Raw genomic sequence first — 24469 nt, forward strand, 5'->3', positions numbered from 1 at the left:
ACGTAATTCACAACACAAGTTTGGAAATTGCATGGCACTAAAAATTGTCCATGGAATTAAGAATATTTTCTTTATCAACCTTTTTTAGTATAGACACCTTAAAAGTTAAAAATGAGTGGAATCATAAATATGTAAGACAACTCATGTATCAAGAATCCCACTATATATCAAGTGCATGCATTTCTCTAATCTCCACCACGGTTTTCAAAGTTTCAAGCACTACGAGATTCTTTATCTCAATTTTAACTAAACAGATGTTATGTAAGGATTATCATTATTATTTTTATTAACAAATTGAAATGTTCAATCCACATTATTGGCTGATAAACATAGAAAACAGTAAATAAAATTAGACATAATGCATAATAATACGTACTCCGAAATCATACAAATTGATGCATCTCCCGTATGAGTTGATTCTACAACCCGAGCACTGGAGGGCTGAAATAATTTCAATTACAAACAAAAAATAATATGGGGCACTTGATGGACCTCAAGGGGCTAATGCCCTTGCTAAAGTAATTCTTTTATGCAATTTTCAAATCTCCATCAAATGTAAATTATCTAATTAATCCCAATTTATACTTTGAAATATATAAAATATAGAAAAATAGTCTTTACTAATTTTTTTTTGTGCTCATTATGCGTGACGATACAGTTGTATGTAAAATATCTCAACAAATGAGTTAGCGATAGAATCATTTGTTGAGATATTTTAGTGAAAATTATATTCTCAATGCCCCATTAAAAATGAAACGTTTTCTTTTTTTGGTTTGTCCCATTAAAAATTAGACGTTTCCTAATTTGAAAATAACATCATCTCTACTTTTTCATCTCTTTTACTTTATTCTTCCTCCATTAATTATATTCACAAAACAACACTACACAAAGTTCCATGCCAAAAATTAAATATTTTATATTTAATGGGACGGAGGGAGTAACCTACAAGAAGTAACTAAAAATGCAATTTTAATATTATCTCAATGAAAGGAATAATAGGTAAGTGTTTATAGCTGTGGCCTGTGTGTATTCAACAAAGATTAAATGAACATTGTGCTTTCATTTATGTACTATATTCATAGATATTAATGAAATTACAGGCCAACTGCAGAAAATAATTTGGGGTCTAATACTCCCAGTCTTAGGCTTTGGCCCAATCATATGAATTAAATCTTATACCCCTCTTAGTTGGGCCTCTTGGCCTAATCATTTATTGGATGTAATCTGAACAGAGAGTGCTAATTCCAATTTTCAAAATGATATAGTAAAATACTAAAATGCAGTAAATAAACAGTTGAGTAAGAATAATGTGTCAAAATATTTATAGTAGTATTATCAATTCAAAGCGTAAGACACAGTATAAATAATTAATGTTATGGAGTTATTGCATGCAATGGTGATAATTAATAGTGTCATAATTTTTTTATGATTAGTGAGAGTGTGATATATTAGTCGAATTTCAAGTTCAAATCTGTGGAGATAGTATTGATCTCTAAAATCCAGTGATATACGGTAGATAATTTATGAAGAAATTCACCAATAGCAAATGGATACTAAAAAGAGAGAAATATGGAGTGTTAAAGCATCAGCAATGGCAGACGTCCACGCGGAATTCCCACCGGCGTGCAGGAATTCCGTGGCGGACGTCCGCCATTGTGCGTCCCTTCCACGGATACGGAATTCAGCAAAGGAATTCGCAGTTCCGCGGGGTTCCGCGGAATTCCGCGGGGAATTCCGTAAAGACGTTCCCCATTGCGTTGACGCCCGCGGAATTCCGCGTTGAATGCATTAAATGTTTTTTTTTCAGTTCCTATATATACATCCCGTTGAACTTTATTTCATTCGCATCACTCGTATTAACAAGTTTCTCTCTCTCTCTAAATTTATTTTATATATCCGTAATGGCCGGTAGTGGTAGTGGTAGTGGTGGTGATGGGCATTATGAACACATGATGCGGATGATACACGCACGTGTGCGGGAGGCCGCAGAGAGGGTGGAACAAGCGGCCTCTGCGCCGGCGGTGCCTCGACCTATCCATCGTCGCACTATAGTGCCCTGGGATCACCTCGCTGCCCATAGGCGGTTGTACGAGGATTACTTTGCGCCGGAGCCACGGTTTGGGGAGAACCTATTCCGGCGACGGTTTAGGATGCATCGGGCGCTCTTTATGCGTATCGTGGGTGCTTTGGAGAGTCGATACAAGTATTTTAGGGTGCAGGAGGATGCGACTGGTAAACCCGGCCACACGCCGATTCAGAAGTGCACTGCCGCAATTAGGCAGTTGGCATACGGAGGTTCGGCCGACATGTTCGACGAGTACCTCCACATCTGCGAGACGACTGCGCGGGACTGCCTGAAGTATTTTTGTCACGGCGTTAGAGAGATATTCGGGGATAGGTATCTTCGGAAGCCTACCCCCGAAGATTGTCAGGCTCTGCTGGATATGCACGAGAATCAGCACGGGTTTCCGGGGATGTTAGGCAGCATAGATTGTATGCATTGGGAATGGAAGAACTGCCCGCTGTCTGGAAAGGGATGTACACTACTAGTTTCAAGGCCAAGAATCCCACGATGATCCTTGAAGCGGTAGCTGACTACCAGCTGTGGATTTGGCATGCCTATTTTGGAGTAGCCGGGTCGAACAATGACGTCAACGTCCTCCAGTCGTCGCCCCTTTTCAACGACCAGTGCATGGGCGTTGGTTCGACCGTCAACTTCGTCGCCAACGGCAACCAGCTCAACATGGGCTATTATTTGGCGGATGGGATATACCCTATGTGGCCCGTCTTTGTGAAGACGATCAGGTGCCCAGCAGATGAAAAGAAGATATATTTTGCAGGTCGCCAGGAGGCAGCGCGCAAGGATGTGGAGCGGGCATTCGGGGTGCTACAGGCTCGATGGGCGGCAGTGAAGGGTCCCGCACGACTGTGGTATGTTAACAGCATCGCCGACATCATGTACGCATGTATTATCATGCACAACATGATTGCCGAAGATGAAGGTCTAGCACTGACTGATTGGACCAACGATGACGCGGATGCTGCGGGTCCAAGCCACGGCGTGGCCACTGGCAATGTCCGCATGGGGATACCCCACGACGATGTCGATCGAGTTCGTGCATTCGCCGACATGCGCTAAAAACAAGTCCATGTTTGACTCCATAACGATATTATTGAAGAAGTATGGCAGCGGATGGGTCGTCGTTGATGTGGAGGTGGGCATTATTGAAATGTATTTTTTAATTTGGTGAAATATACTTTTCTATTTTTTTATTAATGGAATATTTTTCCCTATTTGCATCAGGCCGTCTACCGGGCCTATTATGCGAGGTTCCCACCGCCGTCGGACTAGACTAACCTTTGAAATTGTCGAGTTTTACTTGATTCGACATTTGACTGTAATTCCAAAAATCTCAGAGAGCATTGTTTTCATATTTCTTGTTTTAATTACATCACAATACCCTTCAAGTACTTGAGGATAGTTTGTGTAATGCAGCTCAAAGTTAAGAGTATACTTCAAGTATCTCAAAACCCTACGCAAAGCTTTCCAATGATCCTTGCTTGGGTTGCTCGTAAATCGGCTCAGCTTATTCACCGTAAAGTTCTTATTTCCGGAAATTGTTTAATTTGTGAATTTTTTTTATTGTGGGATTTCATTCGGGAATTCCGCGGGGAATTCCGTATGACGTGACAGTGCAGTGTGAATTCCGTATGACGTGGCTGGATGTGTTTTTGGGAATTCCGCGGAAAATTCCGCACCCCTGCTTCTATTATTGGACGTGATTTCCTTCGTACGGACTACAAATTTTAAATCGAAAAATATTTAAGAGGAAATTTCGTCGCATTTAAAGAGAAACAGGAAAAAGATAAAAAAAAAAAAGAAAAACAGTTTCAGAATCAACAAAGAGGAGAGGGAGAGGGCTGCAAATTTTCGTTTTGAAGGCCCCTCTCAAAACTCAAACCTTTTTCCCCAAAAAAACAAATTTTCATTTGTGAATCATAGGAATTTTGTTTCTGTTCATCGTTAACACATTCCTATGGTTCACAAAATTCAATTCTTTGATGCGCCGATTGAATGCCCGCACAGTAAGCCCTAGTCCTGAAGAAGAGAACAAAGATATGGATCCGATCAAATTCCAATTCCGGACGGCCCGACCCGGATTCCGACCCCCCAACAACAAGCAGCCAAATCCAATATCAAAGTTCTGTCTCTACATTGCTATCTCAATTGCGATTTTGCTATTTTGCTACGCTCTGTTGTATGGGAACAGAATCGACGAAAACAAGAAATACGGCATCGTGATCGACGGAGGGAGCACGGGTACCAGGATTCATGTGTTCAAGTACGACTTTGTGAATGGGAATTTGGCCCTGGATTTCTCCGACAAGGGGCGGGCGTCGATGAGGGTGAATCCGGGTCTCTCGGCTTACGCGGAGGATCCGCAGGGGGCTGGCGCCGCCGTGGCACAATTGGTGGAATTCGCTAAGAGAAATGTGCCGAGAGAGCGTTGGGGCGACACCGAGATTCGCCTAATGGCGACGGCTGGTTTGAGGTTGTTGGAGAAAGAAGGTCAAGAGAGGATCTTGGATGCTTGTAGGAGAACTTTGGGAGCATCTGGATTTAGGTTTCGTGATGATTGGGCTAGTGTCATCACTGGTATGGTCAAATTTGATGTCTTTACGTTTTGCATAATTATTGTTCTTGTTGTCTCTTAGTTTGTTGATCTCTATGTGGGATAAGCTGAGTTTTTTCTTTTTAATCAATCTGTTGGAAATAAGCTTCTTGCTGATTAAGTTGAAACTGAAGAAAGCTTTTGAGGGAAGTTAGTAAAATTGTGTTGTGGATTGTATGGAAAGAATTGAGCTTTGAGCTTATAAGTCTATTTGGTTCCTTGTATTGACGTCTTGATTGTGGAAATTAAGTGTTAACCGCTCTTCGTGACCAATTATTTGACTTTGTACATTCTCAAGCCTATAGTTCCTTAAGTTTGCTCCTTCGCTTTCAGACTCCGCTGATATCAATCTGCATGTGCAGCAGTTGGAATTATATACTACTACTACTAGGGGGGTGTTCGGTTTGCAAGATTGTATCGGAGATTAAATTTGTTGTGTGTTTGGTTCGTGAGATTCAACCCCACAACTCAATCCTAGATGGATAATCATGGGATAATTAGTCATAGCTAACCCCATATGACTAAAATAATCTCACAACTCAATCCTAGATTATATCTTGGTATTATTTTATCTTGCAAACCGAACACCACCTAGGAGTACTATTTAGTCTGTGTTATGTGCTTCACAATTTTTTATGATTTCAATGGTAATTTCTGAATTGTTGTAGGGTCTGATGAAGGCTTGTATGCTTGGGTTGTGGCTAACTATGCTCTTGGAACTCTTGGAGCCGAACCAGCACATACAACTGGTATCATTGAACTTGGTGGTGCTTCAGCTCAGGTTCTATTCTGGTTATTGTTAGTTTTTTGTTGCAAATCATATCACAGTTAGAAACAACAATATCAATGGTTTGTGGGTCAAGTTTTTACCTTTCTGAAAATGAAGCTGCAAATATGTTACTCCATGATGTGTCTTAAGCTATATAGTGTACATTTTCATTTTCCTATTTTTCATCTCTTTGGTTTTTATTTAGATTCTGAATTTCTACAGGTCACATTCGTCTCGAATGAGCCCATGGCCCCTGAGTTCTCCCGGCAAGTTAAATTTGGGAATTTCACTTACAACCTATACAGTCACAGCTTACTTCACTATGGCCAGGTACATGACTTAATATCAGTGTTAAAGCATCCTTCCTGTGGCTGAGTTTCATATGTTTTAGTGGATTTCTCAAAATATGGATTGCCACTTTTATAAGACTACAGTCACTGCATACCTTCAGAGTTTGTGCATGTTGAGTAATTGGTATTCTCTTGCATTTAATTTGAATTTATAAAGAAATATCAATTGAAAATTTCTGAAACAATCTTTCCTATTGCTTGTGTAATAATGGTGTCATTTAATAGATTTTGCGACTTAGGAATATACATGTAACTCTTGTAAATAGATTTATGGTATTCTGGCTTCTTCACTGCATACTGAAAACACATGACTGCTGATCGTGATGTCATTATGCTACTAGCTGTGAAGACTGGTGCCTCTTCCAAGGTTTTTGACTACTATATTTTTGCAGAATGTTGCCTTCGAGTCGTTGAAAGAATCTCTTCTATCAGGGCACCAAGAATTGCGTATGTCAAGCTGAAGAATTCTTTTATCGTCTGGTTATCTTTATAGAGCTTCCCCAATCCCCCCCCCCCTATACCTATCTCATCTGGTGAATTATTTGGTATTAGAGTGGAAATGCTATGGGAAAACTATATTATACTATACCGCGTTCACTCTTCATTTGGAGTAGTTAGGGTCTGGAACCTTTATGAGAACTAGCTGAATTATGCTGTCTAGTTATCTCAGCTAGATTGGTTGCTCATAATTTCTACACTGGGCACATAACCTTTGTTTGAAGTTTGTAAATTTGTTTGTTGCTGCAGCTGCCGAATCTCTTTACATAAAGAAACCAATGGATCCTTGTACTCCTAGAGGATATGCCTATGAAAAGGAGGCACGGAGGCTCTCTCCTATTTCTTTGGTCGAAAAAAGGAGATACATGTCTACTTTGTCTCCCAGTGGTAATTTCTCCGAGTGCCGATCTGCTTCTTTGAAGCTGCTGCAGAGAGGGAAAGGTACTTTATCTGATGACTTCACATGCTTCTTAAAGATCTTTTTATAGGATATGTTTAACTGACTCTTTTATGTCAAATACAGACAAATGCTCTTATCACACTTGCTACATCGGATCAACATTTATTCCAAAGCTGCAGGGGAAGTTTCTGGCAACAGAGAATTTCTTTCACACTTCAAAGGTGTCGTTCAACGTTCGAGAAATTTCATTCTTTTTCAATACTTGTTTTTTTCCTAAAGTTTTTCTCTTCTCTTCCATCAAATAGTTCTTTAGGTTGAGGCAAAGATCATTTTTGTCTGGTCTGATGGCTGCCGGGGAAGAATTCTGCAAAGATGACTGGTCAAAGTTGACAAAGAAATACTCATTTCTCAATGCAGAGGACCTTAAGCACTATTGCTTCTCTTCAGCATATATTGTCGCCATGCTTCACGATAGTCTAGGAATTGCTTTGGATGATCGAAGGTACATTTTTCAAGCATCGATCTTAGGGAGTTGAGGGGACGCTAATATTTGTTTCCTGCTAATTCATAACATCATATTCCACTGTTTCTGAATGATCTTGGAGCAGGATTAAATACGCGAGCCAGGTTGACAGTATCCCACTTGACTGGGCGCTGGGAGCCTTCATTCTGCAGAGTGCAGCCGAGTTAGACGCAGATAATGCAGATTGGTTGGCCCCAGTTATAGGAGGTGAATCTTCGCCCCTACCTCTTCTCTTCGGAATCTTCCTAATGGTGGTGCTTGTGTCATGGTTCGTGGTGAGAAGGCGGAAGCCTCATCTGAAGACGATCTATGATATGGAAAAAGGTAAATACATAACCACGCGCATCAGTCGATACTCATAAAAGTAGCGGAGTTACAAATGTACGTCACTGAATTTACTCAGACGACGACGACCAAGTGCCTCAGTGATCTATCTAGACTGCATGTGAAGAAGTTTGTTGCTTCTGCACTCCCTCAACCTCGGTTCCCATCCGAATCTCGGCCAAGAATAGAGGAATCTGGCCGATTGTCGAGCAAGTTAAGGAGCGAGGGGTTTAGCCAGGGCGCATGGCCATGTTTACGGGTGAGTACAGTTCTTGTATGTCCATTGGTATAGAAGAAGATTTAGTGTAGGATTCTGTTTACACAATCCAGTGATTGATTGCACAAATGGGAGCTCTGCTCTGATTGTAGCATCATTTTAACTATTAATCTTATCAATATTTAGGGTTTGTTTTTTGTACACAGTGAATGGTTGTTCCACAATGTATTATGAGTAGTAATTTATATTTCATCTCAATTTGCTAGGATTATTTATTTTTTCCCAGTATTTATATGAATCTCTACAATCCTCTGTTTATAATAGTCTTATGTCAAATATATAATCGATTTTTAATTTCCATTAGGTTTTTATAAGCTTTGCATTTGTCTAATTCGAAACTCAAATCTCGATTGTGAAGTATTAACAAACATTTAATCACAAACATATCTTTGAAGTATTAACAAACATTTAATCACAAAAGTATCAAATCATTTATATATGTAAGTTCTCATAGGAAAAAGACATATTACTCCCCTACTACTGTTATTCAATCTTTATAAATTAAATTATTTATTTCAAACTTGTTTATATAACCAAATCATATAGAATAGTAAAAAATAGAGAATACAAAAAAATGTAAAAGATTCAATCGCCGCCGATGACTTGGCGTTCCTTTTCTTGGACAGCACACCAATATATGGATTCCATTGATATTCATCTAGAGAAAAGTAAAATTCAAACAAACTTCGAATTGTATTGCACCGTCTGAGCTACGTTTTTGTCCATTTCCCATTCATATCATCAGACCGTTGGAAACAATAAATAATAAGTAATATAGTAATATTAATTATTAATTAATAATAATAAAACCCATTCCCCACAATTATTTTATATCACCATCCTCATTAATAAAAACAAACTCTTTCACCATGTCCACAATCCGGACTCTACATACACAAACCCCATTTTCTATATATGACAAAAACAACATTATTTTATCTGTATTTAGTTTTACACCAAACAAAATGAAAATTATTTTATTATAATAATGAAAAGTAGAGGAATCCACCTTATTCACCAACAGAGTAATTCTTGGCGATAAGTTTGAATAAGCCAAAGTCATCAAATTCGCGTGAGCAATCAACAACTTCATAATATATTTATTGACCCTTTTATAGAATTTTGATTTTATTGGTTGTGCAACAAATTCGCGATTTCTTTCCCGTTTTCGTTCGAGTATTCTGTTTCTCATTCAGGTACCTTTTTTTTTTTTCCTTTTTCTCTCTCTATTTCATTCCTAGTCGTTGTTTGAATTGTTTCCCCCAATTCATTTTTTGTGCTGTTGATTAGATATTGACCTTTTGTTTTGGCGCCCTAAGCTAGAAAATTCGCTGATCCCGCTGCATTTGCCAGCGTGATCAATGAATTTCTGACGCCTTTTGATCCTCAATTTTTTTTCTTTTGTTAGGGATTAGGGTTTTTACGTCTTCGTTGAGATGAGTTTCTTTTGTTTTGGTTTCAATTTCTTTTCTTTGGGTGGTTTGAGTCAATGTACAGGTCAAAAGATCAGACCTTTCTCGTTAAATTGAAAAGGGCATTTGTCTTATTGTAATCCCGAGGCCGAAAGATTTTATCTTTTCTGTGAATATATTGGAAAATTGCAGTATTTGGATTCTGATTTTGAAGGGTTTCTGTTGACTTGCTCAACCCAGGATTTTTTGTGCTTGTTCTTGTTGCTTGAGGCGGTGGTGGTGTAGACAAGGTTAAAATGGCTGAACCTTTGGTGGGGAATGTGAACCAGCTACTGAAGACTGAGGCGGGTGGCCCGAGCCAGCCGCTTCCTGAGGCTGTGGGGCTAAATGGAAAGAAGCCTGAAGTGGTGGGTTCCTCATCATCAGTGGCTGAAGATAACCAAGTGGTAGTGACAGTTGACAATGAGGAGGAAGACGAGAATGCACCACTGATAGGGATGGGGGAATGCCGGATTTGTCAAGAAGAGGATTCTGTAAATAATTTGGAGAGTCCCTGTGCTTGCAGTGGGAGTCTTAAGGTAAAATGCTCCTTTGATGCTTGCTCTTTTGGTTTAGTTTGGGTTGATTTGTATATATATTTCTGGGTTGTAATTTAGCTGCTTTGTTTAAGCTGTGTGCTTCTGAGTCCACTAAAACTGGCATCTTATAGGTGTTAGGCAAAATATTCAGATTACCGAAAAGATAAATAAAAGTATTATGCATGTATGAATGATTGTGAGCATCTAGTTGTAGTAGATTTGATGCAATTTGGGACTGCAGGGATACCAGTGTTATTTGATGGTGGGGATATAGATCTCTGAATAATTTTTTGTGGGAGTTCTCTTACTGAAGTTTCTTGAATTCTCTGTCATGATTGTGTTTTTATATTTATAATCAAACAGCATGCCTTTTCCTTTCAGTATGGCATGTAATATTTAGGTTATCCTTTTTGCCCGTTAATGTATGACGATCCTGATCCTTCCTCTCCTCTTTGCTCTTGGGTATTCATTTCTTCAAGCGACTTGGTTACTATTTTACTACGATCTTTTACTTTGCAGTATGCTCATAGGAAATGTGTTCAACACTGGTGCAATGAGAAGGGAGATATTACTTGTGAGATTTGTCACAAGGTATGTGATTTTACGTTTACTTCTTGATGATATCTTCCCTCTTATGCTGTTGGTTTACATATTCTCTCTTATGTCAATGATGATATATCACAACCATGAAATATATTTATTGGAACACTTGTGGATTGTATTTGTTCATCAATCATGACAGCCTCAATGTGCTGGTTCAATTTCATGTGATGCATTACACTAGCAACGATTTCACCTATTATGAACTCAAATACCATCTAACTGAAAAATGAAATTGCTTATCTCACATGAAGATTTGTGATACAGATGTTTTTGCCTCTTTTTTTGACATTGTTTACCTTGTTCTGCAGCAATATCAGCCTGGTTATACTGCTATACCACGTCCTCAACCTGATGAAACTACCATTGATATAGGGTAATAATTTGATTTTAAAAGTGCACATATTATGTTTCCCAACTTCATTTGGTCACAATGAAAAAGAGAAAAGTAAAAGTTTGTTTCAGTTTTCATGGGATTAAAGTCTAACTATGATCTGGTTTCTTGAAACTCTTTCCAGTGGAGTGTGGCAAATATCTGGCACACCACTAGACATGCATGATCCACGTCTTCTGGCAATTACTGAGGCTGAGCGTCAGTTGTTTGATGCTGACTATGATGATTATAACAACGCTAACAGCAGTGGTGCTGCCTTCTGCCGTTCAGCTGCTCTGATTGTAAGCCTTTGCTATTTCTTTGTTGCAATTCCTCATTGGGCAGTATCTCTATAGTTTGACTAAGATTTGAGAAAATAGATTAAAATGCTATGCCCTTAGTGGGAAATTATAGTCATCTTTCAATTCTAGTCCCCCCATTACTTATTTTTCTCCCTGCATTAAAGACCACATTCAATCGAAATATTGAGAGGTATCTTTCAATTGGCAGTTAATGGCTCTTTTGCTACTGAGACATGCACTGTCCATCACTGATGATGGGGATGCAGACGGAGAGGACGACGCATCAACTTTCTTATCTGTAAGTTTTCATAGATCATCTTAATATGTTAGATGCTGTCCAACCCTCTCGATTCTCAAAAAATTGCTGAATAATCCAATATCAACATCACTTGCAGCTTTTCTTGCTTCGAGCTGTTGGATTTCTTATGCCTTGCTACATCATGATCTGGGCCATAAGCATCTTGCAACGTAGGAGACAAAGACAGGTATGTTACATATAATTGCTCTAACAGAAATTTCCGTCTTGGACGTTAGAAGCCAACCATTATTAATGTCCTGAAATCGTCGTTTGCTGGCATAGGAGGCTGCAACACTAGCGGCTGCACAGTTTGCAATCATGGTTCAATCAGCCCAAAGCAGAGGCCTCATCGTCACCTCAGCCGCACCAGCAGTCACTCCGTTGGCCACTCCACATGCTGCTGGCCCTTCACAGGCCGCGCCTCAGCATGAGCACGTCTGATCCAACAATAGTTTCATTATCTCCCTCTGCCCATTCAAGGCATGCGGTAGTTGTGCTCCAGTCTCAGCGTTTGCAGTCGACTCTTTTGCGGTTACTTTCATGTTAAATTTTCAATGTGAGACTTGGCTCTGTTACATGTGTATATGATTTATGAATTTCTGACCGTGAGACGAGCTGATCAACGGCGTTTTCGACTAACGTAGACGTTCGCCTACTCAGGACAGAACTCCCACCTGGAAAGAAAAACCCAAAAAAGTACTGATGAGAAGTGTACGTATTTGATGTACCTTGCTAGTGTAATAATATGTATTTTGGCAATTTATTCTTTGTTTCGCCATTTTGTTCTTTCGAACGTTGTTGGTGGGAATGTATATATGTCTTTAAACTATGTGATGCAAGCTTTGGTTAAATTTCTTAATTTTGTAAACAAATTCAAGAAAAATGCGCACAAGAATCGACTTATCGAGTCACAACCTTACAAAATAAAAATAAAAAAAAGTATACAAAAAATAAAGTTAACGGTCATCAATCCCAATACCGGCTTTTTGTGGAGAGATTGATATTTACTCTATTTTTGGGATTGAGCCTTTTCTAGTTTTCTAGTTTCTTCTGTGATTATTAAATAAGTCGGTGATCGAATGCTGGTTAGTTTTATCACTTAAATCAAAATCTGAAAAATAAATTATGAAATTTGTGATTTTTACTATTATCTGGTCTTTTCATGTTTTAGCTAATTGCGGCTGATTTGGTAGCCGGTTTAAAATACGAAGGGCAAAACGTAAATTTTAACTTAATTAGATGTTGTCATTTTGTCCATTTGTGTTAAATCGATTAACACATCAGCGCATAATTTGATGAAAAATAGAAGGATGAGATGATTGCGAAAATCTCAAACTTCATAATTTATTTCAAATTTTGAAAAATATGAGAGAGACTAAAATATGAGCATCCTTCATTATTTATTTTATAATTTAATCTTAAAAATAGTAGTATTAATGAAAAACAGTGAACCAATACCGAAGTGGTCTTGGTCTAGAATATGTGGCATTCCATTTTTCATAAATATGAAAATTATTTCTCACTCATATTAAAAGGTTACCGACACTTTAGCCACTCTTTTGAAAATGATATATAATGAAAAAATGATTATGTTTGATCATCTACTAAAAGATTACGGTCTCAAATTGCAAAGCAATAGAATTAATACTACTAATGATTAGCAAGGATGAATTGATAAATATTAATTTGACTGTGGATCAACGTTCAAAGATCGGAATGCAATGGAGCCCATCTGTTTCATGAAAGGCTTAAAAGATCATATTGCTTTGCTTTGAGACTGCATCACTAAACTCAAAAACAAATGTGGATATTCTTTCTAACTTAATTCTTGAATATTGATGTCCCACTTATCTTTTCTAACATAATTGGATCCATCCCTTTTATTGATTGTCCAGCGCTTTAGGGCATGGATCCAAATGCAAGCAAAATTCTATAACTAATCACGATTTTTGTTAATCCTTTTTGCTTGTTCTGTTTTTTGGTTCCCTTCAAATGTTGAACAACTTCCTTCATAAAACTCTTTGGTTAAGTTTGATAGTTGCATACCATACACCAACATACAATAAGAATGATTTTATCTTAGCCACACCCCTATCCTATAAAAAAAAGTCATTTCAAATATAGTAAATTACGTAAACCGCCCTTGAACTTTAATGTTTGCACATCTGCAATCCCGGAGAAAAAGATATCATGTGAAGTCTCTTGACTTTGACTTTTGCTCGTTTCCTATTTTTGCACATTTTTTCATTTTTTTCGGATTGAAATACCTGAAATGCATAAATACCAAAAAACAAGGACCACGCACGTGCAAACGTCAAAGTTTAGGAACCGTTTATGTAGTTCACTCAATTGGAGAAAAAAATTGGTCTTTTACCTTATATTTATTCCAATTTTAAATATGAAACCAAAGAACATATCAATACAATATGGTCTCAAAACAATTTGATATGACAGTATGTGATAGAGTCATTTGGACACATCCATGAGGGCAAACCAGTACTTTCACATAAGTATCTACTACTATACTGATATTCTCAAGAACATATTCATGCATAGATAAAGTGAAAACTTTCAACAATGGTAAAAGCCCTCTGTTTCACTGCAAGATATGACTGATGTGTAGCCCATTATATATACAAAACACACTCTACAAATCATATTTCTCTTGCTCACATTCATAGATTTCATTGTTCATTTATGACATCTCAATCCTTAACTCAAATTGGACAATCAAAAGCACAGTTTCTGTCCATTTATCACATTTTCTTGTCGGGCTGCAATAAGTTTGGACCATTAAATAAAAACAAAAACATTCCCTTCAAACTCCATCGAATCTCATAAAAGCAGAGAGATTTAAAATAAAGCATCAGAACATGTCTTTAGAATGTTCCAAGTTGCATGTGATTTTAATATTTGATTAATATCCAAAATAAAGTGGATAAAGAAAAAGATGGTCTTCCTGGTTATATGTGAAAATTAGAGATAAAAATAAATAATTTTCATAAAGAAAAAACTCAGAGAAACTGGCAAAAGAAGCATAAAGAAAACACATTTAGCACAAGAAACCAGGAATTGTATTTTTTGTTGCATAGAGAAGAGAGCTTGGAATTCTAAAGTGAGATCTCAAAAATAGCATAAAGCTGAATTTGGGTTTTTTTAAGAGAAGATGTTTATGCCCAAATCCTTTTACCCTTCTGCTTTTATGACTGATCTTATGTTTTGGCTGCTCAAACATAATTAATTAACTAACTTTATTTCTTAACCATTAAGTAAGGGTAATCTACTAGTAAGCATCTCATAAAGGTAAAAATCATGATATCATGATATTCCGACAGTGTTATAGTACATGTCAGAAAAGTGCATCCACGTAGGCTGGAGGGCGCGCCGATGTGGCGGCCGGTCCAAGATGAGTTGGCATTGGTCTTTGTTGAAGAGGACAAAAGCAGAGCAAATGATAGAAAATGTAAGGAAGAAAAAGATGCTTAGCTTCTCGAGGGTGGTGTATGTGTTTCATTCCAATCACCTTTATTCATCCCTTATTTAGATTCTTTTCCTTTTCTCTCAATAAATAAATACACAGCCTTATTAGTTTTTAGCATAGATTTATGATTGAAGGGTGAATCCAAAACTCTTATATGGATTGGGGGCCCTCTCATTGCTTTATGCTTTGAAACTACCCTCCAAGAATTATATAAGAAGTAGTTTTGGATGGAAACATTGTTACACATTTATTAGCAATAGCCCCACATTTCTTACATAATTCACAAGCTAATTAAGCTATGGTGATGATGTGCATTCATAGGTCAGTTTTGGTGTTGATATGTGTGGGATTGTTAGCCTTCCATCCTCAAGAAGCCCGCGGCGGCCGCCTTCTTGCGGATCACCCGATGCTCGTGGCACCTGACACAAACACGAACACGATGCCCACTGGCAACAAGGGGTCACCTGCTTTGGAGCGGACAATTGATCCGAGCCGTTCCAGCAAGAGGAAAGTTCGGAGAGGATCGGATCCTATCCACAATAGAACTTGAGATTGAGGGTACTGTCTCACTTGCAAGTTACAACACCACATTTGGGAGATGGAAGGAGAAAAGGGGGAGGAGAAATCATGTCTACTAGGTAGATATGATGTTTAGGCTTGAGCTTTTTGGAGTTTGGATTTGGAGATGTGTATAGTGTAGCATAGGAAGCCGGAGAGCCGCCCCCACCGGAAGCAGCCGCGGCGGCGCGAGAAACAACTTGAGGCGAAGCAGTAGACAGGTGTTATTGAAAGCCACAGAATTCAGTTGGTTTTGATTCATTATTTCTTTGTCATGTAACGGTTTTTTTTGTTGTTTTTTACCTGTTCTATTTTGTCCGATTGTTACATAAGTTTTGAGCACATTCTGAACTTGAAGCCTTTACTAAATTACAACTGAGTTGGCAAATTATATGAGACAGATTCTTTATTTAATCTGAATGGTTATGAACTTATAATAACTAATCTCAGCTTTTAACCCACGCAAACAACCATAATCTTGTAAAATAAGTTTGACATTATTCCCACCACAAAATAAAATCCCCCTCCACTTTGAAAAAGATGAAAGATTAGCATATGGGAAACATAGAGCATCCACGTCGCATACCGGAAATAGCTAGGACCAGACCGCGAAAATTGTGGTGCTGTCCGATCCCGTGCATTGCAAGGGAGGAGGGCTCGGGGCGGATGGGTGGGGTTGGGTGCGTTGTATCCTCCTGGTGTGGATCACACCGCAATTTTTTAAAATTTTAATAGTGATTTTTTCTCCTATTTTTGAAAATTATCAAACAATTACTACAATTCATCTACATCACTAGTTTTTTAATACTACGTAAATAAATATGCATTAAAGGGTCAATCGAGCACGATGCCTAATTCTTTGATGAATATGCACCAGAGAGAGTGCATGACTTCGGTCGACAACATAGAAAAGTGGCTACACCTACACAAGCATATTTAAGGCACACATCGGCTTAAAGCAGTAGCCTTTCTTGAAAAGATTATTGATGATAATTGTTGCTACATTAATACTTCCATAGATTCGATTGGTGGGAGGTTTGATTTCAGGTACCTAAATTATGTGAAGCTCTTAAAAGCAGTCAATAATATTAGTGGCCGTGTAAGAGCATTCACAGTGGGGCGGATGATAGGCCGGCCGATGCCTCGGGCGCGCCATCATCCGCCATTGTGGGTGCGCGGACGACGGACGATGCGTCGTCCGCGCCCTAAGCTTAGTCCGAGGACGAAGCGCGGACGATAGGGCATCGTCCGCCCACTGTGGGCAACGCGGACGATACAACGCGTTTTTGTTTTTTTTTTTGAAATTTGTCTTTTTAAACCTCGATTCTCATTCTATTTTTCATACGAACATTTCTCGCATCTCTCACAAACCAAAATGAACCACCACGACGACCGGAGTTCCTCGAAGGACGGTAGTCCGACCTTGACTCAAGCCTTAAATGCAGTCGGGCTTCAATGATGTTCTATCTAGACAGGCCTCAATGCACAACCAACACGACCATGTGCAGCTCATGAACGACATGATTGAAGAAGTGTGGGCCCATAATCGCCGTCACTGAGTTTGCGTATTTTTTTAATTCGTATTGTAATGTATTAATTTTATAAATGAAATGAAGGTTTTTCCCAATTTTTGTAGTTATTTAATTATTCAAATAAAAGAAAATGCTTAGGGCACCCCTTAGGGTGCGCCTTAGGGCGTCCCACTGCAGGTGAAAGGGCAGGAGAATAAAATGCTGACGTGACGGTGCATAGGGCGGGATTCATGGCGCGCCTTAGAGCGTCCCACGGCTGATGCCCTAAGTGTACGCCTCATATACTACTAAAGATTGGAAATATCAAATTTGCCGACAATTCATGGGAGCAATATTTCAAGACAAGGAGTACAAGTAAAATACGATATGGAAAAAACAGAGATTAAATTAATGCAGATAAAAAGAAAATTAAATTTGTATTGATTTTTAAGTTATTACATTGGTAGATAAAATTAAAAAACAAGATCGAAATATTAGTAGTCAAAATTAGTAGTATTATTTTTTGTCTTTACAAACATATTTATCTTATTTTTATTAAAATTTAAAGTAATACTACTAGGAATTAGTAGAAATTAATTAATAAATTAGTCAAAAGAAGATTAAACCCACCGACCCTCCCATCTTATCACATCCCAACAAAATTCAACATCCAATCCTCAAACAAAATCCAAAATGACGGACGGCAGCGAGGCCGAGTGCGGCGGTGGAGGAGAGAGGGGGATGAATTAAGCGAGACAAAGGCGGTGGCGCGGCCAAGGCGAGGATGGGAGAGTGAGGGAGGAAGATTACAATCATGTACTTCCTATTTTTCTTCATAGTTGACGCAAAAATTTTCGGCACAGAATTTAAGAAAAAGATGTTGAATGTGTTAATTAAATAGATAAAAAAGTAAGAGAGAGAAAAAAGTAGAGAGAATAAAATAGAAAGTGAATAAAATGGAGATAATAAAGTAAGAGAGATTAAAGTAAGAAAGAGAAAAAAGTTACTATATAGGGAAATGACTCAACTATGAGGGAACTTTCCAAAATGAAAAAAATGACTCAACTATGGAGAAACGGATAGAGTATCTATGTGAGAACAAGAGGGAATAATTGCACCCCTAATTATTTTATAGTGCTATATATTTATGAACTTTATTTATATATGAAAATTATGCAACCTTAGTTTTTAATCAAAAACTCATTACTACCGCTCATTTCCAATATTAATACATAATCCAATTTATCAACATAGAGTCCAATTTTGTACTACTATATTTCAATTTTTAGAAGTACTAGTATACAGTACTATGCTTGAAAATTACAGATTCAAAATTAAATTAATATAATATTCGACAAATAAGTCACTTATGGTCTTGACATTTTCTTGATCCACCAATTAAGTATCAATTCCGCAGACAGGGTGGTGCATAGTGTTGAAATTTGAAGCCATTAAAATTTTCAGCACTTAGCTTCATGCTTGTTTTACACTATTGCAAATCTTTGGCTGTCATTTCCTACTTTATAGGTTTTTTCCAGCACAAAGCTTAGCACTACTATTTGTCTGCATGCCTCCTTATCACTAGATGATATTTCAATCAAAATACTAGTATTAACATTTTTGTAGGATTTGAAGTTTGATCAAGTCCCATTTTATGTAAATCAGATCACATCGTCATTCCAAGGAATCTTTTAAATTGCTCCATTTAATGTGGTCATTTGGTCACTCTATGTAATAATTTCGAGGTTAGAAATAATTGCTCCATTTAAAGGATTTTTTTTACTATTTTCATTTATTTTAAAATTGACTATACCTCATACACACACTAGCTATAATTAAAAACTCATTTTGTATTATATGGTAACTTCTAGCTTAAGCAATACTGTTGCATATCGTCACTATTTAAACCCCTATATTTCTGCTTCGTGGTACTTGCTTATTAATCGTGAATACCTTTTCGCATTGTTAGTTGCAAGTGTTCTTCCTTGAAGATAAACCAAACAAATTAAAAATATTATACTCCTAGTTAATTTGTGAAATCCAGAAGATATACACAATAATTAACTTAGAAGCAAATTCTGACCGTAACGACCGATCAATTAAATTCGTTGTTTGAATTTTTTATATATGCATTCAATCACTCACTCGGACATGCTAATTATTTGGACTAATAATCCATGATGCATTTTTAAGTATATACAATATCAAAAAACCAAAATCATGATGTGCTGCACGCTAAATTAAAGGGTATAGTTAGAGCTTATGTATTACTTCGTTCTGCTCCAAATAATTAATGAAGATATAACTGTTTGCCTTTTCTACACGTAGACTCCTTTAAGCGAAGACACGCATAACAATATATATTTAGAATAGCTAACTACCTTATATTAATTTAAGTATAATTTGATATCTTGTTTTTTTAACACACACATACATCGGAGTTCGTGATACATTTAACAAGCTAACTAGCCCTCCCCAACCCTCGTGGCTCGTGAACTAGCCTCCGTCCAGCCGGATTCGGTCTCGTGAACTAGCCTTGGTCAGGCTCGTAGACCAGCCACCCTCCGACGGGTTCGGCCCGTAGACCAGCGCTGTCCCGGACGGGTCAAGGCTCATCAGCATGCCAAGCCCCAAGGCAACAAGCCTTGTAAAGGCCAACAGGGAAATTAATCCCAGGTTGCACCATCCAACCCTCGTGGCTCGTGAACTAGCCTTCCTCCAGCCGGATTCGGTCTCGTGAACTAGCCTTGGTCAGGCTCGTAGACCAGCCACCCTTCGACGGGTTCGGCCCGTAGACCAGCGCTGTCCCGGACGGGTCAAGGCTCATCAGCATGCCAAGCCCCAAGGCAACAAGCCTTGTAAAGGCCCACAGGGAAATTAATCACAGGTTGCACCATCCAGGATTCGAACTCAAGATCCGGTATCCTCGCCTCCCTTCTTAACCAGTTGAGCTAGGAGTCATGGATTAATTTGATATCTTGCTTCTTGACCTTCATTTTACCTCTAAAAATAAAACTAAAAAGATGGATGTATCCTATCCCACAAATTTTATCTCTTGGATCAGTCATTGTTGCCACCTAAAAGAATTCATACAAAATTGTGATTTGATTAATTGTAGAGAAACTATTTTCATTAGTCGTATATTTTCTCTATGCTTAAGGGGGGTTGGGTTGGGGATGATCTCTTGTGCGTAAAGACACACTTAGTTGTATTAAAAATACTTAATTAGCAATGGACCTATACTTATTCTTCAATATATAGCCACTTATTCTTCCATATTACAACAATCTCTCATATTACAATTTTATTGCTATTTTTGTAAAACCTAAACCTCTCTCTTTCTCACACACACAAATTAGCAATGGTCGACCTTGACTTAATCCCCACTAAAAGTGGCGAAGAAACCGAACCTGACACCCCACCGCACACGCCCACTCCATCCCACCCTTCGCCGGCGTTCAAAGAATGCATGAAGAATCACGCAGCCAATATAGGTGGCCACGCAGTAGACGGCTGCGGAGAGTACATGCCGATGCCGCCCCGCTCCGCCGTCCCTATCTCACTGATATGCGCCGCCTGCGGCTGCCACCGCAACTTCCACCGCCGCGCACACTTTCTCAATTTCGGACAGCCTCAGCCCAAGCTAACCGTTAAAGAAGTGGGGAGAAAGCGGTCGAGGACGAAATTCAGCCAGGAGCAGAAGGAGAGGATGCATTCCTTCTCCGAGAAGCTCGGCTGGAAAATGCAGAGGTGCGACGAGGCGGCCGTGGAAGAGTTCTGCCTCGACGTCGGCGTCGCTAGAGGAGTGCTCAAAGTGTGGATGCACAACAACAAGAACATCAATGGCGAGAGTGGAAAGAGTTTTTCACTTCATTAACGCTGTTTATTGTTGTTATTCACTAATTAATTTCATTTTCACTCCCATTTTAAGTATTTTATTTTCTCATACAACTTATAAATCCACCGGTATTCTATAATTTTGAAAAAAATGAAAAACTAAATTGAGAATATTTCTCTGTTGGAATCGGGTGATGTGGTTGTGAATCATAAATACCATAATAAATATTTTGGTATGACCATACTTCAATTGATAGTAAAGTTGGTCAAATTCTTGTATCTACATCTTGTTTTATAAAATATTTTCGGCATGAGCCTATTGAGTACAACAAGTACTCAGCCCTGCATATCCTTTTTCTTTATGTGCAGGTTGAGGGGTGATGTTGCGGCGGATGTTGAGTGAGCTTTAGGAATTCCCGGATGCGTCGTGTCTTCAAACATGTGCGTCATCCTATGACTCTCCTCTGATACTTGTTTTTCCGCTGCCGTGTTTGAAATAAATTTCTAGAAGTCTTCCGCACTATTTAATACTGCTTTATGACATTAAGTATTTTGAGGCTAAAATCCGTTGCTTAACTTTTCAATAAACTAACATATTTCTTTTTGAAGTTAATTGGGTTTTTCATATTTGCCTCCCCCTTTTTCTTCCCTGCTCCTTCGTCCCTTCCCTAGTCACGATTTCCCCGTCTTTACTATCCTTAGTGAGGGCGGTCGTGACATATAAGCCGCCCTAAAGGCCGTCCTAAGCATTTTCTTTATTTAAATATTTAAATAACTACAAAAATTAGAAAAAAAACATTCATTTCATTTAAAATTAATACATTACAATACGAATTAAAAAAATACGCATTCTCAACGACGACGGTTATTGACGACATCGAATAAGGCTCACGTCAAGGTCCGACTAACGCCCTCCGAGGTACTCCAGTCGTCGTCGTGGTTCATTTTTGTTTGTGAGAGATTATCAAAATATTCGTATGGAATGTGAGAGATGAGAGAAATGTTCGTATGAAAAATAGAATGACAAACGATGTTTAAATAGACAAAAATTCGAGAAAAAAAAACGGAAACGCGTTGTATCGTCCGCGTCGCCCACAATGGGCGGACGATGGGACGGATGATCTATAGGGCGCGAACGATGCATCGGGCATCATCCGCGCACCCACAGTGGGCGGACGATGGCGCGCCCGAGACATCGAGCGGCCTATCATCCGCCCCATTGCGGATGCTCTAATAAGATTTGGTGGGTGTGGCGTCAGGCATGAGATGTTAGATTCTTTTATCGAAAATCTCACGGAATTGATTTTTGTTTACGAAATCTCCACTTTCGTGATAAAATATAGTATTGAAATCTTGTGGGTTGGGAATGTTAGAACATGATTTTCAATCATTATAAATATGAGTTTTACCATCGCTTTCAATATTGAATTCTTAAACTTGTTGATAGTGTGCTAAAATTTACACTATTGGTATTCGATTTTCTAGATAAAATAGTACTCCTTAAAATACAATTTTATGATAGAGTTGTGAGATTATTTTAATCATAAAGGGATAGCTATAATTAATTTTCTCATGATTATCCATCTAGAATTGAGTTATGGTATTGAATATCATGAACTAAATACACTATATATTTAATCTGAGATACAATCTTGCAAACCGAACCCTAGTAGCATATTTACACTTTTTTTGTTTTATTGATGTCAATAAATCACTATTTTTTCCACACTCTCTCCTACTTTTGCTCTATCACTCTTCTATTTTTCCATTTTCAACTAAAAATACTCTCATCATTAATTTTTTTTCTCATATGATACTAATTTTAGTGTTTTTAGACTCCTGTACAACTTTTTCGATCTGTCTCCATTTTCATTCTATTCTGGACTATCTCCGGGGTTTATAACCATCCATCCTTGTAATTTCATAGGTAAAATGTAATAGCTCTGATATTTATATTAGGATTGTTATATTTGATCGGGTGCAATAACTTAATTTGATAAAAAAAAAAAGAGTTTTATAATTTCTTCTATTAAAATGGACTTATATTTTGGTAATGGGCTCAATTCCAACACAAATATTATAATTGGGCTAATTTACGAGGCATGTAAACAAGCCCAATCTCCTAAATATAAAAATATCCACCGTCGGATTTAGGGCTACGACAGCAGCAACGCTCTCCCCCTTCATCGCTTCTCGCGCTCGCATTCTCCCACCCAAACGGCCAAACCCCCAGTCGGAAAAATGGTGCAGCGTCTGACATACAGGAAGCGTCATAGTTACGCCACCAAATCCAATCAACACCGCGTCGTCAAAACTCCCGGTTAATTTACTTAACATTTTGCTCGAATTGATTGTGTTTGTTTTCAATGATTTCTCTTCTATCCACGAATCAAATCGATTTGGCGTGTGAGTGATGGAATGCGTGTCATATGTGAATTCTAGGTGGGAAGCTAGTGTATCAGACCACCAAGAAGAGAGCGAGTGGACCAAAATGCCCCGTCACCGGAAAGAGGATCCAAGGGGTATGTGTCGTTAATGGATTCGAAAGCTTGATTTTGCTGTTTTTACTTTATTCAATGGATTTGTAAACTAAAGTATGCTCGTATTTTTAGCTACCAATTTATGGTTTTCATTGCCTTCATAACTTGGTTTGGATTATGGAATTAGTTTTCGATTATTTCATTTAAGCCTATCCACTATCCAGATAGTTTTTCAACTTTTTTGGGTTAAGAGTGGTTTATCGATGGTAAGTTTTAATCCCTGGAGCTTGGATCTGATGGCCTGTATAGTTGAATATGCAATCGGCCAATCAATCTTCTACTTAGATCATTTGTAAATCATGAACTTGTACTTCATTGCTTTGAATTTCTTTGGAGTAATACTTGACATGAATAGTATGCTTTGAATTTTTAAATGTGGACAGATTCCTCACCTAAGACCTGCAGAGTATAAGAGGTCCAGATTGTCCAGGAACCGCAGAACTGTGAATCGGGCCTATGGCGGAGTCTTATCTGGTTCTGCTGTGAGGGAAAGGTTGGTGTTTTATTTACTTTATTGTTCAATTAAGTTGTCGATTCTTGACTTGTGATCTGACACATCATTTATCTTCTAAATTTAAAGGATCATTAGAGCTTTCTTGGTGGAAGAACAAAAGATTGTGAAGAAGGTTCTGAAGATTCAGAAGGCCAAGGAAAAGGTTGCTTCCAAGAACTAGATTCAAAGCTTGAGGCTAAGATAATTTTGAAAAGCAATTTATCAGAGAGATTTAGAAATTGTATTGTGAGAGTTTGAATTGCCTGTTTTTTCCAGGTTTCTTTTTTTCCCCTATTGAAATGACTCGCGTTCTTCTGTTTGATGATACTCATTTATGAACTAGTACTGTACGCGGTTTCCTCTAATTATTCTTCCTCTTATTCACAATTCATTGTTTTGTTGATGCTTATAAAAAAGCTCAAGTATATTTAATTGTGACACTTCAAAATAAATACTACTACTTTCGTTTTCGTTTCAACTAAAATCTGTCATTTCCTTTTTAAAACAAAACAAATACATCCACAGAAGTTTAGTCATCATTCTGAAATTTTGGACTTAACTTAGTTGGGACTCAACTTTGTGATGTATTCAAAGGTGACCCATTTTGTAATCTCATTCTTCTTGAGACCATTTCTCATGGTAATTTTTTTGTTCTAATGTACTGCAAAACTA

The 24469-nt window shown here is 38.1% G+C and overlaps 4 protein-coding genes across 6 annotated transcripts; all 4 read left to right on the top strand.

The window, feature by feature from the left end:
* The first annotated feature begins 3877 nt into the window (after window positions 1-3877).
* On the top strand, window positions 3878-8012 carry LOC121798092 (probable apyrase 6). 2 transcript variants are annotated; one of them, XM_042196927.1, is made up of 9 exons: window positions 3878-4657; window positions 5342-5454; window positions 5665-5772; window positions 6185-6239; window positions 6540-6731; window positions 6814-6911; window positions 6996-7192; window positions 7299-7537; window positions 7617-8012. In XM_042196927.1, the coding sequence occupies exons 1-9, from the start codon at window positions 4063-4065 to the stop codon at window positions 7640-7642; spliced, it is 1623 nt and encodes a 540-aa protein (XP_042052861.1). In that variant the 5' UTR covers window positions 3878-4062; the 3' UTR covers window positions 7643-8012. The 2 variants fall into 2 exon arrangements, with proteins under 2 accessions (XP_042052861.1, XP_042052860.1); XM_042196926.1 differs by having other exon boundaries at window positions 7299-8012.
* Window positions 8013-8830: 818 nt separating this feature from the next.
* On the top strand, window positions 8831-12206 carry LOC121798093. 2 transcript variants are annotated; one of them, XM_042196928.1, is made up of 8 exons: window positions 8831-9010; window positions 9467-9804; window positions 10324-10395; window positions 10716-10780; window positions 10923-11079; window positions 11288-11377; window positions 11475-11564; window positions 11660-12206. In XM_042196928.1, the coding sequence occupies exons 2-8, from the start codon at window positions 9523-9525 to the stop codon at window positions 11816-11818; spliced, it is 915 nt and encodes a 304-aa protein (XP_042052862.1). In that variant the 5' UTR covers window positions 8831-9010; window positions 9467-9522; the 3' UTR covers window positions 11819-12206. The 2 variants fall into 2 exon arrangements, with proteins under 2 accessions (XP_042052862.1, XP_042052863.1); XM_042196929.1 differs by lacking the exon at window positions 8831-9010 and having other exon boundaries at window positions 9047-9804.
* Window positions 12207-20184: 7978 nt separating this feature from the next.
* Window positions 20185-21178, top strand: LOC121799496 (zinc-finger homeodomain protein 10-like). Its single transcript, XM_042198888.1, has one exon. The coding sequence runs from the start codon at window positions 20289-20291 to the stop codon at window positions 20802-20804; it is 516 nt and encodes a 171-aa protein (XP_042054822.1). The 5' UTR covers window positions 20185-20288; the 3' UTR covers window positions 20805-21178.
* Window positions 21179-22913: 1735 nt separating this feature from the next.
* On the top strand, window positions 22914-24162 carry LOC121801607 (60S ribosomal protein L34). Its single transcript, XM_042201133.1, has 4 exons — window positions 22914-23084; window positions 23207-23286; window positions 23688-23797; window positions 23885-24162. The coding sequence occupies exons 1-4, from the start codon at window positions 23006-23008 to the stop codon at window positions 23976-23978; spliced, it is 363 nt and encodes a 120-aa protein (XP_042057067.1). The 5' UTR covers window positions 22914-23005; the 3' UTR covers window positions 23979-24162.
* The last annotated feature ends 307 nt before the right edge of the window (window positions 24163-24469 follow it).

This window comes from Salvia splendens, chromosome 4, assembly GCF_004379255.2.
Source record: "Salvia splendens isolate huo1 chromosome 4, SspV2, whole genome shotgun sequence".
Lineage (NCBI taxonomy): Eukaryota > Viridiplantae > Streptophyta > Magnoliopsida > Lamiales > Lamiaceae > Salvia > Salvia splendens.

Coding starts and splice junctions, on each gene's coding strand:
- LOC121798092 (XM_042196926.1), top strand. CDS start 4,063: ATGCGCCGATTGAATGCCCGCACAGTAAGCCCTAGTCCTGAAGAAGAG. Junction 5,455..5,664: donor TTGGTGGTGCTTCAGCTCAG/GTTCTATTCTGG, acceptor GAATTTCTACAG/GTCACATTCGTCTCGAATGA. Junction 6,240..6,539: donor ATCAGGGCACCAAGAATTGC/GTATGTCAAGCT, acceptor TTGTTGCTGCAG/CTGCCGAATCTCTTTACATA.
- LOC121798093 (XM_042196928.1), top strand. CDS start 9,523: ATGGCTGAACCTTTGGTGGGGAATGTGAACCAGCTACTGAAGACTGAG. Junction 9,805..10,323: donor CTTGCAGTGGGAGTCTTAAG/GTAAAATGCTCC, acceptor TTTACTTTGCAG/TATGCTCATAGGAAATGTGT. Junction 11,378..11,474: donor ACGCATCAACTTTCTTATCT/GTAAGTTTTCAT, acceptor CATCACTTGCAG/CTTTTCTTGCTTCGAGCTGT.
- LOC121799496 (XM_042198888.1), top strand. CDS start 20,289: ATGGTCGACCTTGACTTAATCCCCACTAAAAGTGGCGAAGAAACCGAA.
- LOC121801607 (XM_042201133.1), top strand. CDS start 23,006: ATGGTGCAGCGTCTGACATACAGGAAGCGTCATAGTTACGCCACCAAA. Junction 23,287..23,687: donor CCGGAAAGAGGATCCAAGGG/GTATGTGTCGTT, acceptor AAATGTGGACAG/ATTCCTCACCTAAGACCTGC. Junction 23,798..23,884: donor GGTTCTGCTGTGAGGGAAAG/GTTGGTGTTTTA, acceptor CTAAATTTAAAG/GATCATTAGAGCTTTCTTGG.